The 20,769-nt window shown below is 37.7% G+C and overlaps 1 protein-coding gene across 3 annotated transcripts in view; it reads left to right on the top strand.

Annotated features, from left to right (window-relative positions):
- RNGTT (RNA guanylyltransferase and 5'-phosphatase) overlaps nucleotides 1–20,769 on the top strand; it is a 182,576-nt gene that overhangs the window by 53,576 nt on the left and 108,231 nt on the right. For all 3 annotated transcript variants that reach the window (XM_065059622.1, XM_065059625.1, XM_065059624.1), the window contains 2 exons: nucleotides 2,853–2,924; nucleotides 19,509–19,673. In XM_065059622.1, coding sequence (XP_064915694.1) covers nucleotides 2,853–2,924; nucleotides 19,509–19,673 — 237 coding nt within the window. The remainder of the gene's footprint in view (nucleotides 1–2,852; nucleotides 2,925–19,508; nucleotides 19,674–20,769) is intronic.

Here is a 20,769-nt window from a genome sequence, read left to right as displayed (position 1 = left end):
TTTCAAGGAAGATACTGAAATCAGACTGTTAAATAATGATGTGCTAGAGTATTTCTAATCTGAATCATTCTTATGATCACTTTACAGCTTTTGCCTTACAACAGTTGTATTGGCGAAACTAATGGAGCAGTGAACGTTGTTGTCATGATGGAGATGAGCAGCGCAGGAATTTGTCATCTCTACCGCTAAGGCATATTGTGCTGTTGTTTATTTGCTGTGGCGGCTGGGATTTCAGTCAGAATGTGGAAAGAGAACCAGAGGCAGGGGAGGAAGAAAAGAAGTCAGGATGTGAGGAAGAAGGAAAATTTGACCAGTGATAGAGCCAAGAAGGTTTATACATGACTGAGGTAGAGGAACAGTTTCTCTGTAAAATTGGTTTTGTGTTAAAACTGGACCTTCCAGAGAAGGTTTAAAAAAGTCATTGTTGGTCCTCTTGGCTGTATTTTATAAGTTGTCTTAAACTTCATGGAAAGGGTTCTCAGGCATAGGAACAGGCTGCCCAGGGAAGTGGTGGAGTCACCATCTCTGGAGGTGTTTAAAAGGCGTTCAGATGAGGTTCTTAGGGACGTGGTTTAGTGCTAGAGGTAGGTTATATTATGGTTGCACTTGACGATCCAGAGAGTCTCTTCCAACTGAAATGATTCTATGATTAAACTGAGTAATCAGAGATTCAGATTTTTGAAAATTAAACATAAAATCTTGTAATACCAGGCATAGGAAATGTTTTCAAGGTTTTACAAAGAAATGCTACCTTTGCATCAAAGCTGAGGCTCTCTATATGTATGCTGAGGAAATGAGTCCTTTAACATATGTTAAGCATATCTTAAAAATTTATTACACCTGCTAATGTGACTGAAACTTTAAAGAAATATGGTATCCTTCTTTTGTTTCAATTTTACTTTGTTCTTCATTTTACCTCATTATTATCAGGAATTCTGTGGGTTTTGGTTTTTTTTTTTAATTTTTCCCCTCTGCTCCTCCTCTTTCTTTCCCCTCCCCTCCACATTGTATCTTCAAACAGTCTTCCAAATTTGAACATCATGCATTCTTAGGGCGTACCTAATCCATCTGTTCTAGCAGTTATTTATAAAGTTTATTGTCAATGAAAGCATTGCAGCGCTGCATTTGCTGTTCCTTTGATAGCTCACTGGTGTCTTACCTAAATGCTGGAAAGTAACAGCGTGGCGTTTTGTTATAGTTACCTGTAACTAAATGGTTTTTAGAGTAGGATATTGTAATGTTACAAAGGAATATTTTTCAGGCATGGTTTCTTTTTTAATGATGTAGCAAGGTGTTTAAGGTCACTTCAGGTAGTCATTCACAACACCTGTGAATGCTGCGTTTGGCTGTGAAAGTCCAATCTGCATCTCAGTGTTGTGTTCCCAGAAAATGAGATTCCAAAATATTAAGTAGACAACTTATAGTTCCCAATGATTTTTGAGAACACCAGGTTCATATCTTCTAGTTTGGTTTTAAATGCTTGAAGCTTTGTGTTTGCTTTAAAAAAAAAAAAAAATCAATATTTTTACAACAGCTTGCTTATTTTTTAAAGCCGAATGTGATTTAATAGTACATACAACTCAAGAAGCTTGGTATGTGTACAGACCGAAAATCAATCTTGCATTGAGACTCTCATTTGGGTTTACTTTGTAGAAGTTATGGATTCTAAGAGAAGTTAAAATGTAAAACATAAAAATGCTGCTGACCTAGCAAGAAACAACCTAAACAAAATTAATTTGAGCTGATGTAAGGTTCTCTTTTGGAATAACTCTTGAGCTCACAGTTGTTTTTCTTTTATTATGTATTATTATGCATTTATTATTTTTATTATGTATTTTCCAACTGTTTTATCTCATATATGTGAATTTGGAATTTTAACTTGATACTGGCAGCAAAAAATCCCTAACCAATACAACTGATTTATTATCCAAGAATTGCGCGGGGTGAGGGGGGCAGGGAGGAGATTGATTGCATTTAGGTGAGTATCTCAAATTTGGCTCTGAAAAAGATCTACTAGTTGGTCAGTTGTTACCATTCTCAATCATGACTAATTTATATGAAACGAAATATTCTTTATTAGTTTATCAAACTAATAAACTGTGTCTAATAAATATAATAGGAAACCTGAGTTACAGATGTAAGTACCAGCATGTAAGCTGTATATATTTTTGTACAGACCAGTAACTTCAGGTAACACTTTTGCGTTTGTTTGGGTGTTGATTGTTAACAGTCTTTCTTCTAGCTGACATATTTTCAAGATGTTTTACCAGTATGTATTGAATGTTCACTCATTTCGTGTGATATAGATAGTATCTGTGTTGCTTTCATATGAAGGAACCCTACTGTTTGGTCACAGTGTAACATTCAAGCAAATTCCAGTTGTCACTGCTGCCCAAAGTACTGTTAACATGGAAAAGATCCAGCCTGAGCATAGAAAATGGATGTTAATGCCTGTTCTTTACTTCCTTGCTGTCGTACTTCTTTGTGTAGGCAAGACTTCCAAAAGTGCTTCGTAGACTTAGGATCGCAGTTCTTACTGAGGTTTCTGAAAATTCATTGTTCATGCAAGAAAGGTGGTGATTTTGAAAGCTGTGGAGAAACGAATGTACAAATATTGCACATGAGAATGTTCAGCCTTAGTACAGCTTCCTGGCTTCCTATTGAATGCTTCATGAGAGACATTTAAGACCATAATAATATTTTTATCATCTTGACCTATTGTAAAATCTTTTTCATAATAAAGATACGGCCAGTGTTTGATTTTTGTTGTGCTTACAGGTATGTGCACTAAATGTGTAGACATTCTTCTGTATTAATGAAATAAATGTAAATGTCATCTCTTTTCTTTTAAGGAAATGATCATCGACAAGGTTAATGGACAGGTTGTCCCTCGGTACTTGATATATGACATTATTAAGTTTAATGTAAGTACTTCCAGTTTCATTGTTTTTATCATTAGTTATTGATTCTTGTTTCTATTTTAATCTTATTTGTATAAGTACAAGCTTCAGGGTAAATTTAAACACCAAAAGCATTTGGGCATTGTGTAACTCAATAACAAGCAATGCATCAGAATTAAGATTGAAAGCAGCCTTATAATAGACATTGATTTATTTCTACCTGCTCAGGAAAAGATGGTGGTTTGAAACAGTCAGCGTAACACTGTTGGAAAATTTCCCATTTCTAGAGCATGTTTGAACTCTTTAGGCAGTGAAATTGAGAGAGGAGGGAGAAGTTAGGCTCTAAGTGGTGTATTTGCTACCAAAGCATCACAGCGCACCTTGTTAGGCTGCTCCATCACCTCTTTCTCAAATTTCTCTTTGAAACAAGGCAACTGGTCCTTTGTTAAGCCCTCAGCAGCAGGCTCTCCTGTTTACACTGGCTGTAGGGAAAATATGTAATAAAGAAAAATATCGTGGAAGCTGTGGAAAAGGAGAAGCCTTTGTTGACAGCTTGGAAGAAAGTCTTTGTGGTCACAAGTAAGAGCTGTTAGACAATACAGAAAATGAGAAATGTTTTTTCTTTAAAGCAGCTTTCAAGTATGGTAAAGGTTTGAATGTTACCAAAGGGCGCTTGTATGTTATCTTTTATGGATTTTTTTTTTTTTTTCAAATTTCTTGTGTCTTTCTCCAAAAAGTAATGGTATATGTGGAATTTGAAGTTACTCAGAGGTTTTATGGCAGAGTCTTCTACTGAAGCTTATTTGAGGAGCTGACCTTGACGTATTCCACTTTTTAGCCCTTATTATGAGATAAATTTTGCAGTCTGAGGAAGAGAAAATGTCTTTTATGAAAGATCAGGTTAACTATATTGATATTTTTTTAAAACAATTTTAAAAATAATTTTGTGAAAACAGAAAGTGTGTACTGGTTTTGGTTGGGATAGAGTTAATTTGCTTTGTAGTAGCTCATATGGTATTGTGTTCTGCATTTGTGACCAGAAGAGTGTTGATAACACAGGGGTGTTGTAGTTGCTGCTGAGCAGTGCTTACACAGAATCAAGGCCTTTCCTGCTCCTCACTCCAGCCCAACAGCGGGCGGGCTTGGGGTGCACAAGAGGTTGAGAGGGGACACAGCTGGGACAGCTGACCAAAGGGTCATTCCACACCATATGACATCTTCCTCAGCATATGAAGCTGGGGGAAGAAGGAAAGGAGCAATGGCGTTTGTCTTCCCAAGTAACTGTTATGTGTGATGGAGCACGAATGTTCTGGGGATGGCTGAACACCTGCCTGCCCATGGGAAGCGGTGAATGAAGTCCTTACTTTACTCCTGATGGGACAACCAGTATTACTAAACCACTGCACATTTCAGACTTTCTAAACTACTGTTGACTCTTCCAGACTTGAGTAAGGTACTGCTCAGCTTGAGCAGGCCACTCCCTCTAAGTGGGAAGTGGAAATGTAGGCACAGTACTAGTCACCAAAAAAAGGACCTTGGTATCCTTGGAAGTGTAGTCAGACCGTGACATAGGACTTTAAAAGTCTTACTTTTAAAAGTAATGGTTTGTGTGGAACACATGTTAAATTAGGAACCGGAGCTTTTTATAAACTCAATTTAATTCTGTGTCTTAATGATATTTTCTTTAGCCTTTTCTGAAAAGTGTTAGTTTCCTGGATCCCCTCCTGTGGTTAGGACTTTTCAGTAAGTAAAAGTTCCTGGTAGACATCTGAAAAATACAATCTTCTGTTACCACTCCTGGGTTCTCATTTTTCCTTTAAATTTTCTTACCTGTTCCACCACCCATGATTCCCTGTTTATTTACCTTCATGTCTTTCCTCGTCTCCGCTCTCACTTCACGTCTAACCTGCCATTCATTGCTGTTACTCTGCCTTTGAAAAATAACTGTCGGTTAGGAAGTGTACAGTCTCCATCTTCCTTCACCATGGGATATACATATACTGTCCTAGCAAAATAACATTTTTTGAAAGTCATACTTAGTTTAGGGAAACATTTTTGGGGGTAGAAGGGGAGGAAACCCCCATTTGTAATAAAGTGTCCAGACTTAACATGAATACCACTTGGCAAGCAGGGAAAACAATCAGAGGGTTTCCAGAGGACTGTTAGGGTTTGGGAGAAGTCTGCTTTTGAGCAGGGCTGTAAAAGCTTTAAAGATTGCTTGGTTTTGTTTGCTTTCTTGTTTTTTAAATGCATTGGCAATGAGAGAGAGGAGTTAGTTACTATGTAATACTATTTTAATGTCAAGGACAAATTAAGATAATGTTATCAGTATGAATACAAGCAGGGCCTCAACTGCAAGAAGTCATTAGCAATCGGTCCAACTACACAGATTAAAAAACACAGGGGTTTATAGGTTAATTGTAGAAGCTTAATTACAAAAATGGGCACCTGAGGATATTTGTCTTGGCAAGAAATGATCAACAGCATTTTGTCACCAAGAGGTAAATGTATTAAAAACTTGTAATTGGCAAGAAAGGATAAGTTCCTTTTAAAGTTGTGTAAGTTAGATTTGTGTAAATGTTCCTAGCAGATCTTCACATCAAATTATTACACAGAGCATTAGTCCTGTTTAAAAACAAAACATTTCCCCCCCACCCCCTGTTCCAAAACAAACAACCTCCCAGTCCAAAGAAAACCCCCAAACAACCTGAGAGACAGCTATATGAGGTGCCCTACAATTTGACATCTCTCCTTTTGATCTTGAAACTAGTTGTGTCCTCTGAAAGTGAGTGGTGGAGTTACTGTACTCACAGTCTGGCATGTGAGCGACAGGATTTCCAGCACGTCCCCATCTCGTCCTGCACAGTGACCCAGCAGACGCTGCTCTTGGAGATGCAACATTGCAGCTGGGGAAGCGTGAATACAAACCTTGTTGATGAACACCTCTGCTCAGGCAAACCTCGTGTCTTAGTCAGGTCTAGGGAACCAGAGATCTTTTCAGAGGACCTTGTTCTCAAAAGCTCAACGTATTTTACTTGCACACCATCCCGTACTAGCTGAGCATTAGCAAGTTTTCTGGCTTTGTCAGAATATTCCTTCTGAAATATTGCATTCAGAAATTCCACATTGAATCCCAAAGGCTTATGTGCACTATTAATGCTGCTGAGAATGTGTGTGCTAGGATGATCAGCACCAACACAAAAATACAGAAGTTAGTACTAAAATAAAGTAATATATAGTTTTCCAGAATGCACCATGTGTTTATGGTAAGATATATGTCAACTTGTGCCCCTCAGGATGACTGTATATAGTACAGTGAAAGCTGTTAACATGTATACAGAAAAATCACGGAATTAAATTTTAGATCATAGCAAAATGATGTCATATGATTAAAAATTTCCAAATGTCAACTACTGTAAAATCACTTTGAACTATTCTCAGTATATTTGGCCAGCGTTATTGTCATGCTTCAAAATTGCAGTGTATTCCATTCTTGTATTTATTTTAATTCTTTGTTGTCTTGGTTTTTGTGGGCTAAATAGTGTTAAAATTCAAGGAGACGTGTGGGACTGAAGACTGATATCTAAATGAAGCCCAAAATGCTTAGCCTAGCTTCTCTGTGTCTAAGTTACCTGAATACTGTGACCACTGTTGCCATTTATGAGCAGAAATTGTGAGAGGATATGTTGATTCTTAAAGCTGAATGCTTTATGTTTCAGCCTAAAACCCAAAGATCCCAAATTAAAATAGTTGTGTTCCATTTGTCCTTTGCAGCTTTGGCATTTGAAAAGTTAAGTGTTTAAGAGGCCAATGTCAATTTGAGGTTTAAGAGGAGCAGCAGTCTGGTAGTAACGGATCAACTGGGGATAAAAGTAGCAGTTTTCATTTTATATGCTATGATTTTGGAAGAACATCGTGGAGCTGAGTGTCTCAGTATATCAGGGGATCTTTCCTCAGGCTTAGTCAGGATTTTACCTGAGCGTGACCCGGGGGACATAAGGAAGTCACCTTAAACAAGGATGATGTGTTCATCGGGAGAGAACAGTAACAGAAACCTAACAGTGAGTAGAGGCTGTGGAAACAAATGAAGGAGAATAGTAAGAGAGAAAAATGAGAGAGAGTGGGCAAAGACTTGTCTTTTAACAAATTTTAATCCACGTGGTAATCAGTGAGGCTTACTTAGCTTTTCGGTTTTGCTGTGGTGCCTCAGGAATAGACTACAGCGGCCTTCTAGAAAGAAGCGAAAGAAACTAAGAGAATAGACTGATTGTACGTGTAGCGTGTATTTGGCTGTAGATGTCTACACAGGGAAAGTTTTAGGAAGAAGGAAAGTAACAATTGAGTTTCAGTGACTGGGAGAGACCTATGCTGGAGTTCTTTGTGAAAACATGGAAATAATCTATCTTGGCTGCCTCTTTCCATGATACATTTTGTATTGAATTCTGGTGCTTATCACCTGTAGCTGCTGCAAAAGTCAGTCTTCAAAGATGTTGATGGAGCCCTTTGACTTCATTTCTTTTAATCACTGTTTCTGTGACATCTAGTTTCTAGAAGCTTGTGGTAATACATCTGATTGTGTTACAAGAGATGCCTTTGTCAGGAAAAACAAATGATTCTTTGGAGATTACAAAAAAAGTTTGGTGTTTTTTTTTTTTTCATTTTATTCATTCTGAATCATGATGTTGATTATTGTAGCAACTCAAAATATGACATTGCTGTCTTAGTGCTTTCATCTCACATGCTAAAATAAAATTCATAGAAAGAAAGCTATATGTTAGTGAAAGAAGCCCGCCTTTTGACCCCAACTCTTTGAGGAAACCCACAGCAATCCCTGCTTTTTCTTTTCTGCTTTGCGTGGTTCTTTCTCTAAAGAGCAACTCAGAGTATATAAAATCATTGATCCAAGCCCCTTCTGAATACATGTATACTAAAATATGGAACTGTGCAAAGGGCAGGATCCTGCTGCTGAAAGTTTATCTTCTTTTTAAGTAGTTAAAAGGGTCCCTGGCACAAGTTTGGCTCCGGCAAGCTACAGCGCTCTTGAGCAGTTCTTGAGAATAGTTTAAAGTTTGACATTGCTTGGGGACCACTCTGATCAGGTGTTCTGAGGTGTCATCATCACCTTTCGGAGGGCGAGAGTGTGACCGTGGTCAGACAGCCAATGGCTCCAGGGGCCTTTGCCCTGTCAGGTCACTAGTGCAGTTGTACCCAGAGTGTCTTCTTGTTCACAGACTCAGGGCTCACCTCTCTGAAGTTCAGAAAGTGCTGTTTTGGGAAACATCAGGTATTCTGCTATTAACACGTCTTTAGGGGCTTGGCAGAGAATGTGGATGCTCCTCACATTGAAAAGAAGAGAATAAAGTGGAATAACAAATAGTCGCATATCAGGACATACAGCAGAATTCTATTGTGGAGGGTAAAAGAAGATCCAAGCAGCATGGAAACTGATCTGCCACTTCTGCTTCTCTATGGAGAAGATGGCACCAGGATGGCAAAGGTGTCATTATCATGTCAAGTCACATTTGACATTTGGCACATGCAGTATTCCTAGAAGCAGAAATCAATTGTAACACAGTTTATCTTTTCTCACAATCTTTTTTTTTTTCTAGTTTTCTAAGAATAATCTTTTTCTCACTGAAAAATGGCGAAGTATTTATTAAAAATGCACGTATTTCTGTAATTTTTAATATTGTACTTGAAGGTTTTTTTTTGTCCATGCTTATGTCACTGGTTATGTGTGTGCTCCTCACACATGAAATCTGGATTTTTGTTTTGTATTCCTCTGAACATAAAAGGCTAACGACACCCAACATTCCTTATGGTGTCTAGTCTTAATGACTACAGAGGTAGATCCCTGCAATGTCTGTTACTTTTCAGCTTCCTGATTTGTGTCTGTATGTAGTTGAGTTCATTATTACAGTCAGAGTAGCTGTATAGCACTACGTCTCTCACCTGAATAGTGAGTAAAAAGGTCAAATATGGTGGGTAATTCTAGTGAAAGAGAGGAAGCTGACAACAGAATAATTAACAGTCTTAGAAGAAAATATAAGAAAAGCTAAATTCTTGTTCATAAGAAACAATCCACAAAAAAAAAATCTTCATTCTCCAGTCATCTTTGAGACAGCTGTTCCTGAGAAACTGTATTTTGAGAGGCTTCTTCTTAGATCATATTCAATAGCTACGTGTAGATGTATAGACACTGAACTTAAGCAACTATTTTTTTTTCTTTAGTGAAGTAATAAAAAGTAACACTGCTATAATGTAAGATCTAATTAATGCATTCTTAGCAAAGATGCTGAAAATGAATAGTACTTTCCTTTTCCTTTCTAACCCTGGCCTTTTAAATTTTTAAACTCTAGCCAAGTTTTCATGAGACCAGATTGCAATGGTAAGAATAGACTGAATGCTTGAAAAAGAATAATTATTTTAACGTTTAGAAAGGAGATAGAATTTTGACTAAATTTCCTGATACTTTGTACATTGAATTAAGTGAAGATCAAGATTTCTTTGGTTGTCATTATGCATAACAATACTCTAGCTATTAGATAAAATTTGTCCTGGTAAACCAATATGCTGGTCGTAAATCCAGTCCACAGCCAATGTGCTCATTGAATTAATGCATGAAAAATTGTTGTTTTAAATCCCTGTAAAATATTACCATGTCTGATTTTTCTGTTACAAACCTGATTTTGAAGTGATGTAAAGCTCACAGTACATGCTGGTCTCTCATTTATTAGCCTATTAACCTTCTCTTTGAAACGTACTGTGAAAATTCTAAGGGCACAATTCAGAGACGCAAGTGTTTAATTGCATCTTTTCTGTTGACGAATGCACCTGGTTGCCAGTCATCCTTCCACTCTTACTTTTAATTTGGGTTATTTATCAAAAGATACCACCTCAAAATATGGATTAAAAAAGCTTTTGTTATTAACAGTAGTGGAAAATGAGGGTGTTGTGCACATGTTTAGTCTTGCACCCTTTCTGTTATTTTTTGCAGAGACATACCTAACAAATGCTACAAACCAATGTTTGTAGCAGTGCTTTTACTACGTGTTGTGTTCTCAAATCTGTATATACTAATTCATTTTATTATGGCTCAGAGGTGTCAGATAAATGAAATACAAAGCATCTACGCAATTGTGTCTCATTTTGCTTTCTGGCGTCACACTGGGGGAGACGCATTAAGATTGCTTCCTCCTCCTCCTCCTCCTCCTCCCCTTTTCATGATGCAATTTATTGAGAGCAAGAGCAGCTTGGTCAGGTAATGTGTATTATTCTTCAGGCTGTATGAATGGGGCAGCATCACAGAATAGGGAGAGCAACAAATGGTGGGTGAGGAGAGCTTGTGAGATGGAGAATCAACACAGTAAGGTGATGAAGCAGTGGAAGCTTTTGGATTTGTGGAAATGGATGCACAGAAATGCTCTTAGCTGGCTGTCTTCTTCAAAGTCTTTCTTGCCTTATTCCCCTCCCCTGTTGATCATCTATTATTCATCATTGAAAACCTGGCGTGTAGGTCTGAGCAGCAAAATTTGCAAATCTCCTTCCCTGTTCTGTAAACTTTCAAACAGATAACTCGTGCTTTCTTCCCTGTTGTTCCTTGTGCTTGAGTAAAGCGCACATGTAACTGAAAAGTAGCATTTTAATGCATTCTTCCATCTGTCTTTTCAAAACTCTCTTTTGCTATGATGTCTATAAAAAATAAATTATTGCTGAAGATTGATTATTAGTACATGCTGACCAGGATATCTTTGGTGGTTTTGTGTTCTTCATTTTATACTTTCTGTCTAATAAGCTGCTGTTGTTGGGGAACTTTTTTAAGCATTCTAATTCATTTGAAGGTTGACTGTGTTACTTGCTGGTTAGGTCGTGTGAAAAACACGTCTGATTTCTTCCTTTCCCTTATATCTCTGAGTTAGTCTTCCCCAACCCAGATGGGATTGCAGCGAAGGTGGCTTGTTTTCCGCATGTTCCAAGATAAAGAATGCTTAATGGAATATTACATGAAAGCAAAGGGAGTGTATTAAATTTTGTCATGTCTTGTTTTGTTCCCCAAAGGTGTTTCCATACGTTAACGTGAGGCATGTCTCATGAGAACCTTTTTGAATGGCAGATTATTGCTAGTTTAATTGTCAGGGGATATGACACGAAGTGTCGCTCCTGGGGGAGAGATACAGGGACAAGCAGTTCTGCAAGAGTGACTTTAGAAGTTGCCATGATATTGAAATCCTTTATGTTTTTCAGGTGTTCGGGTTCTGTTACTTTTATTTGCTTACTCTGATGTGACACTTTTGCAGCAAACAGTGAAATTTGCTACAAAAAAAACCAAAACGAGACCTGAAAACTGAAGTTGCGTTGTAAATGAAAATAACTCTGAAATATTTCAAACCTTATACAATTTCAAGAATAAAGTCCACAAACAATTTTTTTGTTCTTAGAATGTTTCTTTAAAGAGCTCTTCTCAGTTTCTTTGTTTTTTTTTACTAAAAGTTTTCTGCCTCACACATTTTTAGACTCAAAATACCTCACTTTTTATTCGCAATGTTTTTATGTCCTCCTGTTGTGCTAGGAACTGTAACATATGATTAAATGTCCAGTATATTTCAAAACAGGAAAAACTATAAGCAAAATAGAGGATGGCTCGGGGGATGTCATATGAAAGCAATGAGAGTGTGTCCAAAAGTTGTCACGTCACATTTCCCTAAATTGGTTTTAATTCCTCCTTTCCTACAATTAATCTAGCTGTAATGTTTCATATTTTCAGTTTTCTCCCTGTCTCTTGCCTTCCCATATTTTTATGATTCTAGGGGAAAACAACTAAAGAAAGAAAATACTCAAATTTAATCAGAAAGATGTGCCAAATCTGAAGTAACTATGTAATGCGGGATAGATTTTATGATTTTCTTTTCTGTATCTAGTACATTTGAATAACCTGAGTGACTGTTACAGTCTGCGAGAGAATGTGAAGGCCATATTTTCATCCTTTATATAATATTTCTCTTTTTTTAAAAGAAATATGAAAAAACCACTTTTCTTTTGAAATGAGTATAATAGTAATTAATTAGTGTTTTTTATTTATAAGCTAATGATGCACGCAATGAACTAGATATCTTGAAGCCAGATTGTGTACTGAAATTATAGATCTTATGCAAGTCTTCAGGAGTATAACATCTGTTACACGCAGATACTTAATTTTTAGTTCTATCATGGTTTGGGAAAGGTAGGTGGCTCCTTTTCTAAGATAGTATTTGTGAATCAGTGCTAGCTGTTAATACTATTTTTTTTCCTCTTTTGTAGTTTTTAGGAGACTTTATGCTTACTGTACTAGGCAGACTTTTAAAAAATACTATTAAGTGATTTATAGCTTAAAAAAAAATCAGTGCCATAATATTTTCAAGTATGGAATGCCCTGAATAATGTCTTTAAGATACAGGATTTTTCCCACTGTTCTTTAATTCAATTGAGTGATAATTTTTTATCATAAAGACAGCCCTGTAAAAACCTATCAATAGCTATTCTTACGCAAAGTCACTGTGAATGGCTTCTAGAAAGGAAGAAAGTGTGAGGAAAGTAGAAGCAGAAAGAGAAAATATTGACTGGACCATCTGGTATCTGTTGCAAAGGTAAGGACGCCCCCATAGTATGTGCAACAACAGCACTAGGAATAATCATCGGAAAAAACAGAAGTAGTAAAGCCCTGTGTTTGATATTTGACTTTGCAGATAACCTAAATTTGGTGCAAAATAAATTATTTACCTATAAAATTTTAACATTTAAATTATTTAAATATATTCCCCCGGGAGAACCACATGCAATCTTTTTGTGTGTAAATATCCAATGATGATGACAAATCTATTTTATAGTTATGGGTTATTAGAATTATTACTTTTACTTCTGTAATTAAAATGGGAAGTTCATCTACTCCTCAGATTACTTGAAGGGAGGTAGTCAGTCTAGACAGAACATAATTCCTTTTTGTTTTAATCATTTTCATCCCAGTAAAATCCCCTTATTGAGTTCTGTTTTTGAAGGCTCAGAAGGATTTATAAGGATTATAAAGATTCTAAATGAAGCCACTGTACATGCAATCAAACAATGAGTTGGACCGAGTTGTCTCTGCTCCCAAAATAGCAGCTACTAAGCTTTTGGCACCTAAGTGGAGCTTTGTTTTCAAAAGAGAGGGCTTAGGTGTCCGTCCACGGCAGGTGCCCTTTTCCAATAGTCTGCCTCTTTATTGCACTGCATTCATGGCGAGAATTGACATTCGGTCACTTCAACTGATTGTAAATATTCTGTATTATATCTGCCTTATCTGTGTTACCTTTACACTGGTGGAGCAAACTTCTCATCCACTTGCAGTTCTAAGGTTTTACGGTTTTTGCCTTGAATTTGTATTCTGTTTTGAGCCATCCAAGGAGGAGAAGAGTGAGGAAGGGAGCAACATTTCTCATACAATCTACTTTTTCTGTTTTGATCATATCTGTTTAGTCACGGTTTTGACAGTCCTGCTGTTTTATTTTCAAGTTATGTTTGCTAATATAAAAAATGTGGAGCTATATTTTTCTGTTCTGTTAGGCCTTGATGTTTATGGATGGGCTACAAACTTTGTTCTCTTGTTGATTCATACGTATTTGAATTCATTTTCAGTGATTTTTTTTTTTTTGGAAGGAAATACAAGTAATTTAATTTATGTCCTAAGCAATCTTTTTAATAAGTCTGATTCTCCAAACCGTTTTTGTTCTGTGGTAAATCAAAGTAATATTCCATGGTATAAGCTGACAACATATAAATAGTAATTATGTTCCTGCAGCACATTGGGTGAATTGTTACAATTGAAACAGTATTTCACATGCTGTACCTCATTGATGCCAATATAAGTTTTAGAAACCAGTTGGAAACTGCTAGATTTTTTGCCATTACCGTATCTGTTTTGAATATTTGAGTGATAAAAGTTAGAAAAAACAAATTTTAAAATTCATTTTCAGATTTTAATGACTGTCTTGCCTTTTGCTTTTTAGAAATGAAAAACTTATAGTCATAATTCTCCAAAAATTTTTCATTTCTCTAATACTTTACTTCTAATCCTGTTCTAAAAATAAAAGTTGGTCAGAAATGGAAAAAACATTTTAGGTGATTGAATATTGTAATAATCTTATTTGGAGAATGAAACAGCACCTTTAGATTGTTTTTACATAAAGTATGTGTATCAAAAATAGCAGCAGCTATAAAACCACGGTCAGCAGAAATTCATGCCAGATCATTCATATAAAATGCAAAATATTAGACTGCATGGTCTTCAGTAGATGGGAGAACTAATAATGGGCTTTCTTTGGAAATGCAGATGTCAGCTGTGGGTGCCTTGAATTGTCAATAATAATGTTAAACACAGGGTAGAATATCAGCCTGAGCTTATTCTTTATTCTCCTCTCAAAATCATTAAAGCTGAGACAGTTGTGACATATGTTCTGCTATGGCTCAATAAGTGAAGACGTGCGTGGAGCGTATGTGCGTCTATGTGCTGAATTATTCATGTCGAAGGTGCTGCTCGGGGGAAGCAAATGAAGCGAGCTGGGCTGGCAGGTGGGCTTCAGACCGTATCTCCTGGAGTAGGAGAACAAATATTCTCAGTTTATCCCAAACCAAGCTAGTTGTCGGCTCTGTGCGCAGGCCCAGGTGTTGTTTTTCTTTTTACTACAGCTGCATTGGGAAAAAGCTGGATAAATATTAAATTCTAAGAGAAAGTACTTATATGGGATTTGGCACCTCCTGGTGGACAGCAGGATGACTATGGGCCAGGACTGTGCCCTTGTGGCCAGGAAGGCCAATGGCATCCTGGGGTGTATTACAAGGGGGGTGGTTAGTAGATCGAGAGAGGTTCTCCTTCCCCTCTACTCTGCCCTGGTGAGGCTGCATCTGGAATATTGTGTGCAGTTCTGGGCCCCTCAGTTCAAGAAGGACAGGGAACTGCTGGAGAGAGTCCAGCGCAGGGCAACAAAGATGATTAAGGGAGTGGAGCATCTCCCGTATGAGGAAAGGCTGAGGGAGCTGGGGCTCTTTAGCTTGGAGGAGACTGAGGGTTGACCTCATTAATGTTTATGGATAGGTAAAGGGTGAGTGTCACGAGGATGGAGCCAGGCTCTTCTTGGTGACAACCAATGATAGGACAAGGGGTAATGGGTACAAACTGGAATACAGGAGATTCCACTTAAATATGAGAAGAAACTTCTTCTCAGTGAGGGTGCCAGAGCACTGGAACAGGCTGCCTGGGGGGGTTGTGGAGTCTCCTTCTCTGGAGACATTCAAAACCCACCTGGACACCTTCCTGTGTAACCTCATCTAGGTGTTCCTGGTCCAGCGAGGGGATTGGACTAGGTGATCTTTTGGAGTTCGTTCCAATCCCTGACATTCTGTGAGGCATTCTGCATTTTGCTATCTGTATGGCAGCCATGTAGAGAGAGGCTCACCCAGTTCCCTGAGCTGTAGCCATGAGCTCAATCTGAGAGGCTGGGGAAGGGGGACTTAAACCTGGAGGCTGGTAGTCGCTTCTCAGGGACACCCCTCTCCTTGTGGAGAGAGAGGGGACCGAGGCAGGGTATGCAGCAGAAATCCCGTCATCCTCCGACACCTGTCTCAGCGTTTCCTGCTGTATTCCTGTGTTTAACGACCTGGGATTTGAGTTACTCACCGGCCCTTGTAGCCATAGCAGCGTGAGGCTGTTATTTCAACACAGAGATCTCTGTGAACCGGGTGGAGGGCAGGAGCTACAGCAGGAGGACAGCCTGATACTTGACCAAATTTATTCTCAACAGCCATTTAGGGAAATGTTATTGGGACTGTGATTTTTTTTATTTTATTTTATTTTTTTTTTTAAGCTTCTTTCATCAAATAAATTGCCTTTGCCCACCCTCTCAAGGCAGTGGATATTAAATGAGCTGCAGACCCTATTTTTTAGTTTTTAAACATGTATGTATTTATGTGGTACACGAGGTTCTTATGTGGCTTATTGTTTATAGGTTCTGTTGAAAAGTTAATTTGAAATAATCTAAGTTTAAATTTAGAAATGCTTGATCCTGGGTAGATTCCAAAGCTCAGTAGAAATCTCATTTTACATTTCAATGATATGTGGAGGATTATGTTTCACATCAAACCAGTATTTTAAAGTGTCACATCTATTGCAAGCCCACTTCGCGCTGTGACCTCTTAGTGCAATGCACAAAGTTTTAACAGGTGAAGAGAATTCAGCTGCCCGAGGAAGAGGTGTTGATTCAACAGATGAGTCCTCTCTTGAGGCTTGTCTAAAGGATGTTTTGCTTTAGGATACATTTTAATTGCAGTGAGGGGGAAGTGTAACTTTCTAGCATAGATAGGAAACACATGCTACTTGTTAATTTTGTTGTACCCTTTGCTAACAAGCTTATTTTAGGTTAAAAATGCCTGAAACAGGAGTTATCATGTAATGCACTCCAGTAACTGTGCTGTTAGGCAGTGGTGACCCTCTTACTTCTCAGGCAAGTAATCTTACCTACTGAAATAAAATCTTAAATATCTGAATGCTTAAATTAGTAATATATATTATTGCCTAAAACATCTTAGTGTTTGGCTGGGTGTAGATTATACATGCATCAGTGTTTTGGTTTTGGACAACTTTTAAATGTGTGTTTTATATACCAAATAATACCTTCCTCTTTTTGTCAAGGTCTGCAAAAATTATTTATTGCAGCCTACATTACCCTCCTACTTAGTTGCTAAAAGCTAGGATTTTACCACTTGAAGGTTTTGGATCTGTCTGGGATAAATACGTAGTATATTAGCAACAGTTTGTGTAATTATAGCAAGTGTCTAATAACAAAGAAGCCCTCCTCCTCAAATGTTGCTTTTATTCAGTGTGTCCTTGATTTAAATTCAATGTTATGTTAATTTTCTTATTGCTATTGTTCTGTGCTTTTGTGGGAATGAAATACTCCTTAACTTCTTAGTTCACTTGGCTGAAGAAGAAGTTGTTCAGCAGCATTATCTGTGTTTTACCATCTCATATAATCTTATATCAACATAACTCTGACCTTTATATGATGGAACCTAGTGGTAATATACCCTTCTGCTTAACAAGCTTTGAAATAAAAATATGTGATTGGCAGAGCTGCAGGAAATAATTAGTTCCAAGTAGATGGGAGAAGTGAAAGGTTTATTTAAAGGAAAAGAAAGTGATTCAGCTGGTTTATGGTGCATGTGAAGTCGTCTCAGCTATTAATTCAACTATTAAGGGACTGAAATAAATTTAAGTCAGTATGCAAAAGCACTTTTGAATGAATCATTGTAAAGAAGCTCTTTGAATAACTTTACTGCTTTTTGGAACCTCACATATTTGAAACATTAATTAGTTAATTTGCTCTTTCAGACCTACTCATAAAATGTGGCTGAGTTTCCACTGAGCCACACTACTGCAGGGAAGCGAGCATGTGCACTAGACCTTGCTGAAACATACCTAGAGAACAGTTCATGGTGTTCTTTGAAATAATAAAACATATGTATGCACACTTCCCAGGAAAGAATTCTTCAGTCGGTTGTTACAGAGGTCAAGATGTGTTTTAATTGGATATACAAACCAGGGCAAGCTCAATCACTGTATGGATGGGTGCTCAAGTATGCTGTATATTGGGGAAGAAAGAAAGAATGATTCTACAGAATTTTGTCTGCAGCACTTGAAAGTCTGTAGGTCTTACAGCCGTGTTCTGTGACAAGTGAATAAAGAGTGAGACACTTTTCTGCTCCTTGGATTTTTCCATACTTTCGTTTTCCATTCGAGTGGCTCCTTACTAATAACACCTTCACGTGTGAAAGCCAAGGCAATGCTGAAGGCAAAGTTAACTGCCGAATAAGCTTTCTTCTTCTTCCCAAGCATGTGTCAGTGACCAGAGATTATGAAACACAGTCACCCGTGTTGTCACTGGCTTTGTTCAGGACGTGTTTCCCCCCAGGCGATGGAGACTGTGCTGCCGCTCCTCCTATAGACTGAACCCCAGTCCTGAAAAGTGGTTCTGAGTTACATGTGGTACGGGAGCAATGCATCCTTCTGAAAGCTGTTGCAGTGAAGAACTGAGGACTTCTGGTAGAGATCTAGTAAGGTTCTAATGCTGGGAAAGAAATGTAAGAGAACTTACTGCCCCTTTGGGAGTGCAAAATGCAGAAGATTCTGGTGAAAGCCGGGATGAGTTTGGAAAAAACTTGATTAAATTCATGTTGGTCTAAAATTGGCATTCTGTTTTCCCCCTAAGATAGCTGTTCAGATACTGCCCCTTCTAACTCTTACCTTTCTGTGCCTCATCAGGATGTCATTTTGCCTTTTTTTTTTTCCTTTGCATTCTTTCAGATTGACCCATTCTAATTCTCTTTGATGCATGTTAGAACAGGGCATTTTTCCTTTCAGATTCTCTTTCCGTTTCTCTTCTTGCCGTGTTTAGTACAGGAAATATCTGCTTGCTGGTCCTCCTGCTCATTTACCACTGCCTTGATGATGTGAGTCTCATGTCTTCCCAGTTCCCTGTCCTCATTGCTTTTAGCTTCTGAAAATTTCTGGTTTTGAAGCCCTGTCAGCTTATTCTCTGTGGACTGTGAAAGGGAAGGTTTTTGGAAATAATTTTTTGTGTGTAAATGGGGTGTCAAGATGGGGGATGATCTCATGTAAATAACTTCCAGTGCTGCATCGTGCTTGTAACAATGCAAATCTATGAAATTTGTGCCTTATTGCTGTGAGAGTGGCACATCTAATTTAAAGTAACTTGAGAATTTCTGAGTTGCCAGTTGCTTATTTTCTTTTAGTGCTATCCACAGTGTGTTCTCCTCACTATCTAACGCTCAAAATATAATAAACTATTAGGAGAAATTATTAATCTGACAAATGCGCATTTTGAATGCTCACACTGATGTGCTGCAATGCACCAAATATGCAAAGAGCAATGTGAAGCTGCTGTTCGATTTCAGATCTTGAGAGTTCAGAGTGCGCTACTGAGACTTAGAGGAGGGCTTCTACTACCTTGCTGTGACTGGGCCATTATATATGTTATTGGTTTTTGTACCCACTGTTTGCTGGCACATTTTCCAACTGCAGCTATATTTGTCTCTTTTGAATGACAGAAAAGCAAACGTTTACGTAATTAGTGCTTCTCTCATGGTATCAATATAGTACGTTTAAAGCAACGAGTTTGCTTAGCTGTGTAAATCTCATTGTTGTGTTTTCATTAAAAGTATTATGAAGAAAATGAGCTAAATGAGTTGAAAGTAAAACCATGTGGAAAAGTACATAGCTGCTATATCCAAAGCTATAATTAGGGAATATTTAAATTATTTTGCTTAACTTTAAAGGTATTTAGGTATTTAACATATATATAGGCTTGAACACATATTATAGGATTTTATCTTTCAATAAACTTTGGTTTGATTAAACCTCTTACAGCCTGACACAAATGCTTGAAAATCAACTTTTGCAAAAACATGCAGTGATTTGATAATAATATTCTATATCAGTATGATTCTAGGTATTGTGTAAGGAAAACTTAGACTGTTCAAAAAATTTGGTGTTTGGTTTTAATACTGATTTCTGTAACTTGGCAGGGACAGCCCGTTGGAGACTGTGATTTTAATGTTCGACTTGCATGTATAGAGAAAGAGATTATATTTCCACGACATGAAAAGATGAAAAATGGTCTTATCGACAAAGCACAGGAACCATTCAGTGTTCGAAACAAACCATTTTTCGACATCTACGCTTCAAGAAAGGTAAATCTGATTTCAGTTGTTTATATTGTGGTGCTGAAGGCAGCAAAGTGGTGTTGGATGTGGGGTTTCCCTGGGCTTTTGTAGCTTCCAGCGAGTTCCTCTGCTAACCGCACGCTCAGCGGTGCTTGAGGGGTGAGTGGCAGCTTGGGATACTCTCAAAAGTGGTCTCAGGCTTCCTCTTCCTTCTGAATTACTGTCTTGCCATAGTTAAAACCTGCACTTTGGCAAAACCTAATTCTTTAGTTTGGTGATATTGACTGATGACACAGACGTTAATAGCTTTAGGTCTGAAATGTCTCTGAGCACAAGGGAATGTCAGAGCTCTCTTGTTTACACTACCCTCCTTCGTAGGTAAGGATGTAGTGTTCTTTTTGCTTCCAGTCCCCATTTGGCTATACTATGAGAATCATGAGTTGTGCTTGAACTCCCACCTAGTGTTCAGCAATGATTACTAAGAGCCTATTCTAGTTAATGTCTCCACATTTTACTTATTAAAATGCTGCCTTGGGTCTTCTGAAGTAATACATATGACTTGCAAAGACACATATGAGGCCCTGTCTTTCATTGTGCGCTTTTCTTTACTATAGACATATCCTGTAAAATATATAAACATATTCTGTAAAATACTTTTATTCTCTTCTGTGAATTAAATGGCTCCTGGATAATACTTTCTTCTAGAGGAATCCTCTTTTCTCAGCACTGCTGTTAAAAGTAGTCCCATATCTCATCTATGTGGAGCAATGAACATCAAATTGTTGCCTTCCATTTCCTTTTGTCATTTCCTTGAGCCTGTAGCAGGTAATGAATCTTTCCTCAAGAGGAACAGTGTTGGTATTTTGGCTAACCAAGAGTGGCTGAGAAGTAAATAAAGAGACAAGGCATAAGCTGGATTTTTGCAAAAACCTGGTAGAGCTTAGCTGTCTTCAAAAAGTTCAAACCATGAACTATGGGAGGCTTGTGTGGTTAAATCCCTATAAATGTTCTGATCACTCTTCTGTATTTGTCTTGTTGCATTTTTGGATTGTCTAATTAAGGTCAACTTCATAAATTTTTAATGGGGGGAAAGAGGCTGTTTGTCTAGGACACATAATTTTGA

Source organism: Columba livia, chromosome 3 (assembly GCF_036013475.1).
Source record: "Columba livia isolate bColLiv1 breed racing homer chromosome 3, bColLiv1.pat.W.v2, whole genome shotgun sequence".
Lineage (NCBI taxonomy): Eukaryota > Metazoa > Chordata > Aves > Columbiformes > Columbidae > Columba > Columba livia.
The sequence above is the reverse complement of the archived record's forward strand: the minus strand, read 5'-3'. Positions and strand labels throughout refer to the sequence as shown.